The sequence below is a fragment of the Apodemus sylvaticus genome, chromosome 15 (genome assembly GCF_947179515.1).
Source record: "Apodemus sylvaticus chromosome 15, mApoSyl1.1, whole genome shotgun sequence".
Classification (NCBI taxonomy): domain Eukaryota; kingdom Metazoa; phylum Chordata; class Mammalia; order Rodentia; family Muridae; genus Apodemus; species Apodemus sylvaticus.
In genome coordinates, this window is record NC_067486.1 from 13,536,399 (window position 1) to 13,548,828 (window position 12,430).

General features: G+C 37.8%; 1 protein-coding gene across 3 annotated transcripts in view; it reads right to left on the reverse strand.

Annotated features, from left to right (window-relative positions):
• The window catches only part of Gabpa (GA binding protein transcription factor subunit alpha), a 26,189-nt gene continuing 13,759 nt past the window's right edge, over positions 1–12,430 (reverse strand). For 2 of the 3 annotated variants that reach the window (XM_052157972.1, XM_052157971.1), the window contains exons 6-10: positions 8,469–8,663; positions 5,008–5,061; positions 4,048–4,188; positions 3,649–3,841; positions 1–1,231 (exon numbers count right to left, since the gene is read on the reverse strand). In XM_052157972.1, coding sequence (XP_052013932.1) covers positions 1,003–1,231; positions 3,649–3,841; positions 4,048–4,188; positions 5,008–5,061; positions 8,469–8,663 — 812 coding nt within the window. In that variant the 3' untranslated portion in view covers positions 1–1,002. The remainder of the gene's footprint in view (positions 1,232–3,648; positions 3,842–4,047; positions 4,189–5,007; positions 5,062–8,468; positions 8,664–12,430) is intronic. The other variant, XM_052157973.1, reaches the window with a different exon arrangement.

The following is a 12,430-nucleotide window of genomic DNA, read 5'->3' on the forward strand; positions in this document are numbered from 1 at the left end:
AAAAATGAAACAAGTGGGAAACTTTATTTAATGAAGATTGCCTACAGAGCCCAGTCAAATACCCTTTCATAACTACTCACAAGGAACTGACTTCAAACATTAAACACTTTGTCTGATCTAAAGTCTTCATTTTTTCAGAAACACAGAAGGGCTATATAAATGGTGTTGCATAATAATCTGGTACTATAGAATAATTTTTAAAAAAGAGTAAGTCAAAACTAAACCAATTTCTTCTTTCTAACTGAGGTATACTTTTTAAAATCTGAGAGAAAGAATGATATCATTTTGGAATCTTTGCAATAGCTGGTTTATTAGAATTAAATGCCTCTCTCAAAATAATTTAAGTCCTTGGCTTGACATAATGAATAATCTATACAGAAAACCATTAATAATGGTTTGAGTTAAGCCAGCTTTAAACCTGGGTCTCATTCAACACTTTCTTCTGCCAGTTAACTTATTTTTTACCTGCAAATATATAAATTAATAACCTGATAGTTTAGTAATTATCAATATAATTTTATTTGATATGACTGTTTAGCTCTTCTTGATTAGATGAAACAGGCACACATGCTTTAGCTGAGAATTTCCTTTTTCAGGCTCTATGTAAAGCAGCGGAGAGGAAACAGCTCCACTCCAGCAGTGGCTATACCAGGCTGGTTCCTGGAAATGCTTCCTTTACTTTTCTCTTCAGACGCTACTGGCTATTTTTTGGTAGGGCTAGACATTAATACTGACCAGTTTAGCTTTCCTGACTGTTAGCAAACTACCCCCGATGAACCTGCTGTCACATTGCAGGCATCGTGGTGATCCTTTAACATATTCTAAAATATATGCTCAACGTAAAAAGATCCAAATTCACAAGAGTATGAAATATTTATAAAAAAATCATGCATCAGATTGTACACTCTAGAAATAAGATTCAAATTCAGTAATAAAGATTAGAGCAAAGCTTGCTCTAAATATTTAAGAAAAACCTTAAGACTCCCCAGGAGCTCCTAGATCTCAATTGTCTTTATCTGTCTGTAGAGAGGCAGCTGCCAGTGCTACGGCTGTGACTGGCTGGGCAATTCCGTGGAGCTGCATCTTTGCAAGTTTCTTCTGTTCACATTCCGTGACCAAGCGGTTCAGTTCTGCTGCACTGTATCCAATAAGAGTCTTCAAGTCACACACAAATTTGTACACAAATCTCTTGCCTTGAACTTTACAAATCATGTCCCCATCATAGTAATACCTTTAAAAAGAGAAACCACATCAGCACCTTGTGAAAGATGAAGAGTCTGTATTCCCTACGTTTTACCCTTTCTACAGAGACCTAGCAGAGTTCTGTACTCACTACAATAGTTAACACTGGCATCACAGAGCACTTAACATTACGAATCCAACTCCAGAACATACTTACAAAAACTTCAGTCCTCATTACTCCAAAATTTTATATATGAAACTTTCAAAAAAACTTTTTACCAACTGTGGTAACAGTGATTCAGACCAAGGCTTTAAGTTAGAGACCGCTGCAAAGCCTCACACCTACACGTGCTCCTCTGTGACCACAGGACCATCCTAGTTCCTTCAATCCTTTATTCCTCATCTATAAAATGAGGTTAAACAGTACTTACCCTCACAGAATTGTTGAATAGAGGGATAATCTGTATAAAGTGCTTAGCATACAATGACTGCCACAGTTAACTCTCTATAAAATATAAGCTATGTTAACAAGAATCCAGATAACAAAGTTGCAGATGGTTGCGAAATCCACTTTTATTTTATATAAAAACTAATATGAATATTTAATAAAATAAAGAAATACCTTCATCTTCCATTTATTAAATAAAGGCTCTCCACGTTTTGGAGAAATTCTCCAAACCATGAGGGGTCCCAAAAGAATAACTCTAAGGGTCAGAAGAAACAGGCTCCAGGAAAAGAGGAGAAGGGCATCTCATCAGAAGCACAGCTGCCCAGCCTACCACTGCAGAGCAGACTTGGAGTCCTCACTAGAGGGCTAGTTTACTACACTTCCTACAGAGACTTCATATCAACAAAGAATTTGAATTTACTAACCACTAAACTACTTGTCATGCAGTTTAAAAATACAAGTTTATGATAAATAGACATTTGGAAAAAGAAAAGAAAGTGGTTTCCTATTTCTAGAATGTAATTAGGACGGGTATGATCATCATTTCTTGGTAAAAGATAAAAGCAAGCACACACGCACAGACACATGCACGGGGAACACACACACAGGGACACACACACACACACACACACACACACAGCCTTAACTGTGTCTAGTACCTCCTTTCTTCAGGCTGATGCACACATCACAAGGCACGAAAGGCAGCCCGAGCACCATTTGTTCTCTCCCTACTTTGTTACATGGTTGTCCCCTTACCTTTGTGAAACTAGTTTTTTAAGTCTCTTAAATTTTGAACTCTACCATACAAATACAAGCAACATAAAAGTTAACATTCAAAATGCCAATTCACCATTCAATTCTCACTCAGGTCTAATAACAGGCTGCCAATAACTAGAGCACTGTGTACTTTTCCAACCATCCTTAGTCTAAAAGTGTAACCACCAGCTTGGTTCTTCCTTGTGTTTTCTTCCTTGGAGACATATCCATAAGTGCTGGAGTCTGCTGTTACCATTTCATCAAACTATCCTAAGGGAACACACTCCTACGCTATGTAATACAGTTACCATACAGTCCTTTGAACTAGACCTCTTCCTGACTCTGTAACATCATCTGTAGGAGTGGTTTATCTTTAATACTTTGAGTTTATCACCCGTTTGTCTGCTGATGGATACAGGGGTGATTTCTGATTTAGTATGTTGTGTACGGACATTCAGACATTTTTGCTTGTGTTCTACTAGGAAAAGTTACTTAGTAACTTAGCAGGGCACAAACTGCAGTTCAACCTGGACAGAATCCTGCATGGCACACCTCTGGCCACAGTACAGAAGCATCCCCAGAGCCTCATCAGCACTCGGTCGTAGAGGTCTTTCCACTTAAGATTATTCAAAGGAACTAGGGAAAAATCTTTCCAAGTTCTACTTTTGGATATTCAGATTTAGGCAGATGTAGAAGGAAAAAACTATAAATCATGAACTTGATATAATATATATTAAATATGTAAATAGCATCTTTGAAATGTAAACTATAAAAATATCTAAGATTAATAAGCAGGTTGGTTTTGAACAGAAATTACATACTTTTAAACCACTTAAAGCAAATAATCTTATAATAATCTTTTTAAAAAGCTTTATGTACCTCAAAATTGTAAGGAAAACTCTTTAAGTAATTTTTAACATAATGCATAAAGCATTTAGCTTTAAAAATTGCTCTCAATGCATATTATGTTTATTCTCTGGGTGTACGTGTGTATGTGAGCCGAAGGTGGCTATTCTACTACCATGTGGATTCAGAGAGGAAATTCATCTGTCGGCAGGCTCTGGGGTGAAAACCTTTATTCACTGAGCCATCTTAGCAACCGACACTCACACACGCATGCACACGCTCATGCGTGCATGCAGGGATGCACACAATCTTAAGATAAAGTATTTTATTTTCATTATCTACCAAGTTTATATCAAGAATAAGAAGCTACATTTTTAGAGAAGTCCGATATTAGAAAACAAAAAACAAATTCTTACCGTAATGCGCGGCTAAGTTTCTCATAGTTCATTGTAGGCTTGTTTTTACGTTGTCCCCATTTTTGTGCAACCAATTCAGGCTGATTTAGCTTAAATTCACCTTCATCACCAACCCAAGAAATACAATCTCGAGCATCCTTGTCAGTGAGAAGTTCCAGCAAAAACTGCCATAGCTGGATCTGACCATTGTTTCCTAAATCCGTAAGCAGAACAAGCATAGGTCATGTTAGAAGCTAACGCAGGTCAAAGGCAAGCCAACCAAAGCCAATCTCAACGCAAGCAAAAACAAACTTCTCATTTTTTAAATATTAGCTAAACACTGCCAGAGAGTCAGTCCATATTCATACTTTAATATATCTAATTTGAAAAGTTTTCTAATACCAGTTCATGCAAAAATACCTGTTCTGTTCCCTGGTGAGCTTCTATCTTCTCCTGAAATCCTTGGGGATCTCTGTACTTTAGCTGCCTTTGCACTACTGTTTATAACTTTAATCGTAGTCGGTGTAGCAGAAGGCACTGATGCTGGAATAATTTGCACAGCTAAAAGAAAAGGCAAAAAGGAAAAAATATTTTTCCTTCTAAAACAGAAAGTAAAAATAAATGTAATCAATAAAATTGATTTTCCTCTAATTATGTTAAGAAAAGACTTCAGTTTGTGAATATCAGCTTACAGACAGCTAGTTTTTATATTCCAAAGTAACAACTTAAAATGGCAAATATTCATTATTAGAAAGCTACAATACACTTGTTTAGAAAAATGTTTTAAAAAGGATGAAAATTTAAACTATTGAGAACTCACATTTGTCTTTAAGACTCTTAAGTTCACAAGCCCATGAGAGACCCTGGGCTCATTGGAATTGGAAGGGTAGAAATAGAAATTGTCGACACTATCTTAACCTGACTAATCTGGTGAACTTTGCAGCATTTTTAGACATCCTATTCAGCAGTCAAAATGAATAAAACAGTTGCAAGTATCACCTAAGCTAAGTCTATCAAGTGTCAATAACTCAGTTTATCACAGTCATATAACAAAGTCAGTATATCACAGTCATATAACAAGCCTCAAGCGCGCACATGATCATGGCTCCAGAGCACTTAAGGTGGTGCAGCTTAACAGAAATAACAACCTGAATGAATAGCTGAGGATAATCAGTTCTCAGTTTACAGAGAGATCATAGGCCCTTGGGTAAGTAAACCAATATACATGCATGGCTCTATTCCTGGTCTACACAGGCTTAGTTCTGCCGCTTCCATCCTCTGTAGTCAGAAAGTTATGGTGAATGCTTTAACTTGAAGTTATCTAATAAAGAAACATTTTTTACTGATAAATGGGCAAATTCTACAGTAATCAATACTCACGCTGGTCAATTGTAACTATCTCATTCATCTGTTGCTCTTGGCTTGCCAAAACATCTGAAGAACACAAAAAATTCATTTTCATTTAAAACCAAAAATACAATTCCCAACACAGTAAAAATGGATTTAGCAAACACAGGCTTTAAAAAAAGGCTCCATGATTAAAAACAAAACTAGTAAAACAATTAAAATATATATTGAAAAACTGAAACTCAGTACGATAAGATTCCTAAAAAAGTTTTAGCTGTCCTAAGTGCTACAGATTAGTCTTTAAAAATATTTCTCTCAATGAAAGACTTGCTACAGCCATATATTCATTCATTCTATTAGCTATGTTCCTTAGAGAATCCTAACAGACCTGAGAAGAATCTTCTACAAAAGCCTTCATTGTCTGTCACGCTTCTGAGACCAAATGCTATTTTTACTATGTCACATATTAAATAATATCACAGTTTCGAGCACTTCGGACAACTCCATCTATCATAGCTCTGCCTAGCTATTGAAACTGAGCCTCAGATCACCCTCAGACTGAATGAGTCGTAAGACTGGGACTGCAAGAAGACTCTAAGGGTGTCCTGCCTGGGCTCAGTTTTGAGATAGAGAGCTGAAAAGAGTGGGAAACTAAGTAAGACAAGGTCTGAAGCCTGCCTACCAGATGGGATTTTCTTTGAGGGCTTTAATTATTTGAGACTAGCCTCAGAGAGGTCAGGGTTTAGAGCTTAGCAATCCCTACCACTTAGGTAAAATTTCAACCCCTGGATATTAATTCTTCACATCTGAATGAGATCTTACACATCTCACAAGGTTATAATGAATCTTAAAGAACAAAGTTTTTAAGAAGCACACTACAAAGTTAACTTTTTAGTAAACTGAAGATTTTTATGTTTTACTTAGACCTCTAGTTCTGAACATTCTATGTAAAACTGTTCTCTTAAAAGCTTTTTTTTTTTCTTTCTTCCCAAGATAGGGCTTCTCTGTGTAGCCCATGCGTCTGGAACTTGCTTTGTAGACCAGGCTGGCTCAAACTTCTAAGAGATCCACCTGCTTCTACCTTCCAAGCACTGGGATTAAGAGTGGGCATCGTCACACCACCTGGCTAATAGCTTTGTGGTAGATTTTTCCTCAGTAGTTTTTAAAGTCTCATTGATGAAAAGTGTTAATAATTCTAAAAGTATTCTGATACTACATGAATATAAGCAGCTTAACCTTAAAGGAGACAAACTGGAAAATTGGTCTGGACAAATTCCTCAGGTATGCCCAGACCCCAGCAACCGGTAAACTCAGCTCCAAAGCCTTGATTCTCAGAAACCTGAGTTTGCTGTGGCTCTTAGGGACTCTCAGGCAGAAAGCAGAACACAAGAAATAATATGCACTCTAAGAAAATATCGGAATCCTGAATACCGTACTTCCTCTAAAGTCCCCCAAACCTTGGCCACACATGAGAGAAGAAACATAACGCTTAAAGGCAAAGTCCTGGGGAACATGGAATGGTAAAGAGGAAACATTAGCCCCTAGGGGTGTGAAGTAGAACCAGTCCTTTTCCCTGAAGACTTTGTTCTTTGCTGACAGACAGATCTTCACATAGACAGCCTTGAACATTTCTTATATATCTTCCCCAAATATAACAAAACCTGACAGAAATTTTAACTTAGAATCTGCATGCAGGTAGGCCAAGTGATAATCAAGGTACAAAGGGAGTTCTCTCTCTTCAGACAGGTTCACAAGAGATCACTAAGGCTGACAATGCAACAGGCTTATCAGTAACAGTTCTGTCCTAGGAAACAGTACCTTTCAGAGTTATGCCACAGACCTTTCTTCTTTCTGCCCAACCCTGTTCTGAGAAGATTTGGGACCAACAGAAACTGTCAGAAAAACCCTTGCAGATCATGCCCATTCCATAAATGCTGAACTAGGCCTTAGATTCTAAAACCAAATCTTATTTCTTGACTAGAACATAGCAAGGACTCATGCTGGACAGACAAGCAATTCTATGGATATTTATGGAGGCTGTAAAACTCTAGAGCAAAGCTTCTCTAAAGAAAAACCCTTCTGTCTACTGCACAGAAGAGAAAGAAGAAAACAAGACTCTTATCTCCTGACTAGGAAAAGTAAATAAGTAATAGCTTTTACAGTTTGTGGAGCATCAGGTGAATCAGAAAGTAACAAGCATGAGAAAAGGTTGATCTGGAAAAGACTGGGAACACCATGACATTAGAGACTACTCTAAGTACTAGTATTGTAGTTCCAAGAATTCCAACAAGAAAATGTTTGAATAAACATGATTCAGTTAAGATTATGATACTGAATGACAACCAAGACACTCAATTTACTCATGTTTGAGAACTGAAGCTGGTAATAACCCCACACAGCTATTGAATATAGGCAGTCTCTTAGAACACTTGAAGGAGGGCCAGAGACAGTCTGTCATTTGTGAGGACAGTGCCTTCCCAGAGCTCATCTCTTCTCAACAGCAGAGATGAACCTTGGGTATCAATGCTAAGCATCAGATTACTGTTTAAGATCCTCTTTCCTCATCAGCTGTATAAAGTACAAGCCATGACATTTCCATACATAACTGTTAGCAAAAAACAGAATCCACCCTACCTATAAACAGAAAATAATGGCGGTCTGGCTAGCATTGCAACATATAAAACAGTATGAAGGGATGAACTGCTGGTAAGACAGCTTAACAGACACCTTAAAACACATTAAAATATGGAGTGGACTTAACTAAAAATGTATACTTATTTGAACTTTTTGGTCAGCCAGGTCGTTTCTAAGTTTTCCTCAGAGAAACTTTGCTCTAAAGTTTTACAGCCTCCATAATTCTCTTAAAAATCTAACTTATTCAACTAGGAAAAGCATATAAAAATGCCTAATTCCACAATAAGAGACTAGGAGGGAAATCTGTAATCCAATGATCTTAAAGTTTTTAGAAATGCAGGTGATGATTAGGAAAAGACAAGGCAGTGATCAGAGTATATAAGAAGGGCTAAAGGTGGAGGCTCATGGGAGATTTTAAGAACTTGGGTTCTAGCCAGGCTCACACCTTAATCCCAGCCACATGGGACATGACAGCAAGAGTATCCTGAGTTGAGGCTAGCCATGGCATACAGCAAGACCTGTCTCAAAAAGACAAACAGAAAAAAGAGAGACCTTGGAATGGGTAAGAGCCCAGGTTAGAATCTTAATTTGGATACACCCTATGTCTAACCCTCTGCTGGGATCTTACAGCGTCAGTCTCTCACATTAAAAAAAACAGGGGGGAGGGGGGAGAGTAACAGTTTATGGCATTACCATAGGTATTGAGATAATACATAAAGAACTCTTCACACTACCTATAACAACGTTAATTATTATAGCTTAAGTGTTTGCTTATAACAATTAATAATATGAAAACAAAGTTACAAAAATAAAATATGCTTTAGTTACAATGCAAATACAGAATAATTCTAATTTTATACATTTTCGAAGAAGCTCCAGATGACTCCAGAGAATTTCTCCCCGAGGGACCCGCTGAAAAAAATCTTCTTGGTTGAGACTACATAATTCTCTTCCCGAAATGTTGAGTGTGGTGAGGTCTATATCAGTCATGCTGAACTCCTTCATTACCCAAACCACCCAATGCAGGACTTGGTCTGTGGACCACTGTATAGGATCTAGAAAGAAAAATATTACCTTTAGCCTAGTTCCATCTTAAATAAATTTACAGTTAATTTCTCAATACACATATATACACATATAAAATCCAGACAGGTGTTTTCCCCAAGTGAACAAATTGATTTTGTGAAGAACAATGTTTATGCTGATGCTGCATTTTCTCCTCTGTTCTTTCTCAATCTCTCAATCTCAGTTTCCAACCAGTGACCAAGGAGTCACTTGGTTCTACATCCGTTAGTCTGGAATTTAATCATAAAAAACAAACTATAAGATTGTTCTCTGCTCGGTCAAATGACAGCTAAAGTATATTTTCTCGGAGATAATGGAGGACACTGCCCAAACTATTATTTTGTAGCACTGTATGGTTTGGTGCCTTGAAAAAAATTAAATAGCATATCACAGAGCTAGCCTTACTCTTTTCATTGTGTAAAATGCACTTCTTCCATCCCTTCCAATAAGAAGCCGGTTACTGGGTACTCACCGTTGGTGGCACTTATGATATGACATGCTAACTCCCTGCTCACAAAACTGTCCCCCAGTGGCATCAAGTCCATAACTCTAAGGACTGTGTGTTAAACCTAATTTTAGTCTCCCACATTGACTTGAATAGGTATTTGTTGAATGTACACAAAACATACTCAAATTATTTCATTTTGTTATTTTTATTTTTACAAGCTAACCAAATTTGCAAGCAGAAATTAAAGACTGCCAGCATATCTACAGACGGTATAACTATATTCCTGGCATCTAATTAAAGATATTATCTGTGGGTATTTAATGTTGGGTTAATTCTGGCACTGGTACTCTTATTTTAAGATAATGGTTTACTTAAATAGTATTGACCATATACCCAATAAATGAGTGTTATTTAGTAAGAAGATATGTGTAAAAGTAACAATTAGACAAGGAATAATTTATAGTACAAATAAGCCAAAGAAAAATATATGGGCTTGAAATCCCCAAGAGGAGAAGGAAGAATGTCTAGGAAGACAAGAATATAGTTCATTTTCTCTGAATGAACACAGAAAAATAGAAAAAGTAACTGAAGGTAAAAAACCAGAAACCCATAGATGCTCACAAAACCCAGACATACACCCAGGTGACAAATTATCAACAGCAGATTCCATCCTGTACCTGGGTGAAGACAAAGCAATCTGTATAAAATACTGGGTGTGGTTACACTCTTGTAATCCCAACTGAGGTGGCTTGAGGGCAGTTTGGCCAACAGTCAGCTTTCATTTCAGGAAGGGGAAAAAACCTACAAGAGCTCTAGGTTTCCAAATGTATGCAGAAGCAAAATGACCTCAGGAAGCCGAGTAGAGCTGAGAAGTAGACCCTGGCAGCACAGCAAGCCAAGAAGAACGGCAATGTTGAGAGCAGCTTCCTCCACAGCAGCAGTGAATGCAGGCCCCAAGGGAAGGACTGAAAGTAGAGACAAGTCCAGTGGCCTGAGGGCAGGGGAGCAGGCAAAGGGAGTAGGAAGGAAACAGCAAAAGAAAGGGAAAGAGAGAGAGAGAGAGAGAGAGAGAGAGAGAGAGAGAGAGAGAGAGAGAGAGAGAGAAAGGAAGGAAGGAAGGAAGGAAAGAAAAAGAAGGAAAGAAAGAGAAAGAAAGTTACAAGAAACTATCAAGATCAAGTAAGGTGGGGAAAATATCAGTCTGACTGGTTCTCCTTAAATATTACCAGGACAACTGGTTTAATATATTGAACTGACTATGTGTATTTTGTCTCAATTCTCAAAGTAATAATGAAATACCAGAAAAGCAGTATTGTTTCATTTGCTTTTGTAAGATGTGCAAAGACAGGAACTCAGATATCGACTGAGGGTTGGAGAGGTGACTCCAGCTAGTTCTTAAAGTCAACAAGTTGGGCAAGAAGCAGTTCATTCGGTGAAGAGACATCATGACAAGTGTCTTACAGAAGGACCCCAGTGTAAAAGGGGGGCTCCTCTCTTTAAAACTCCTATTATATTGCTCAGGTTGTGCTGACTCCAGACAGCAAGAAAGGCAGGAGTACTCATTTAGTTTATGGTGAGATTGTTCTTTTAAGAATACACATTACAATGAATAAATACTAATGCATAAAATTCGATGAAGGAAAAGATTCTCATTATAACCAAACTAAGACAAAGACCAGACACAAAGAGCAGATAAAAGAGCGGCAATGCTGGAGAACTTGCATTAGGCTGCCTCAGAATGCTTCATACAGCACTAAAGGAACAGTGTCATGAAACCTTACAGGAAGTTTTAATGTGCTATCAGACAGTACTACAAGCAGAGTAAAATAAATACTGTTTGGAAGTGTAAAGTCAAGCACCTTTTTAAGAGCCCTTTCTAGAGAATCTGTAAAGGGAACAAAAGACCGGAGCCTAGAGAATTGCCTAAAGCTACAAAAATGGGCAAAGGAGGAGCCAGCCACTGCCACAGCAGAGAACAGGGCTAAGAGGAGAGCTCTGGACACATGGAGACTGCGTCCAGGTAGACACGAGAAAGAGAAAAGCCAACAGTTGACTACTCAGTGTAGGAGAAAGAAAGTCTTCATGTGTACCCAAAGCTACGTAACTAAAAACAGGACAGTTAGAGGAGGCTGAACAGGAAGACAGACAGCTACGAAGAAAAGGGCAAGCTGGGTTACATGGTGAATTCTAGGATAGCCTGGGCTAGAATGCCAGACAACTAATCAAACAACAAAAATGAAGTCAATACTCAACTTGGAAACGTAATTAAAAGTTGTTTAGCTACACTCATGGTTCTACCATAAATGAGCAGGTCTAAAGCAACTAGACGAACTTAAATGAAAGTTACAAATCAGTTTGTGAAAGAGAGGGAAGCCAGTTGCCTGCAATTGCAGCAAATGAGGAGGCTTAGGCTGGACAACATGTTTCAAGCCGATCCTGACAACATAGGAAGACTTTACCTCAAACAACAAAGCAAAGCAAACCACCTACATCACACCACACACAGCAGCAAGTCCCCAAGATAAGAGCAAAGTCTTACTCTGTTGTCCACAGAAGCCAGCCAAGTCCATTCACTACACGGTAAGGTAGTAAGGAATAAAGGCAATGAAGTGGAGCCCAGCTGCGGCAGGACGGACCGCAGCAGAGCGGGTGCACAGCGGGCTTCTCGGAGGCCTCTTTCTATCAGACTTGTTTCTATCAGACAGAAGACTAAACAAAGGAGTTGACCAATGTGGAGAGGACAGAGAGCTACAGAATTGGATAGCCCTTAGATAGAATCTTTAAAACTTTTTGTATGTGATTATATGTTTATATTGAAAACTCTACATGCTCATCAGATGTTGTAATCTGGCAAAAACATGAATTTTAAAAAATACTCTAAAAAGTACAAATTGTATGCTATCATTTCAATATTTGTACTTCATAAAAGAAAAAGTATATATTTGACATTGAACTAGTTTTTGCTGTTAACATTTTGTATAGCTCATCTCTTTGAATAGATTTCTAACTATAGTTATTAATTTTAACTTCAGATTAGTTTAATGGGCAATACTAAATATATCCACCATATCAAACCATATAAGTGAAGAAGTGTCTAAGCTGTTGTCAAGATATAAAACTGGTTCATATTAATGTGAACTTTAGAGAATTTCCCAATGTGGGTCCATATTTCAAAGATTTAAAGTAGCAGTAACTAGTTAATTATATTCAGTGTTGCTTGGAATTAATTAATTAGTCAGGGAACTGCATGTAGGTACACACAAAGATGAATCTTGTCAACAATGAATGCCATTCGTGGCAGGACCTCGA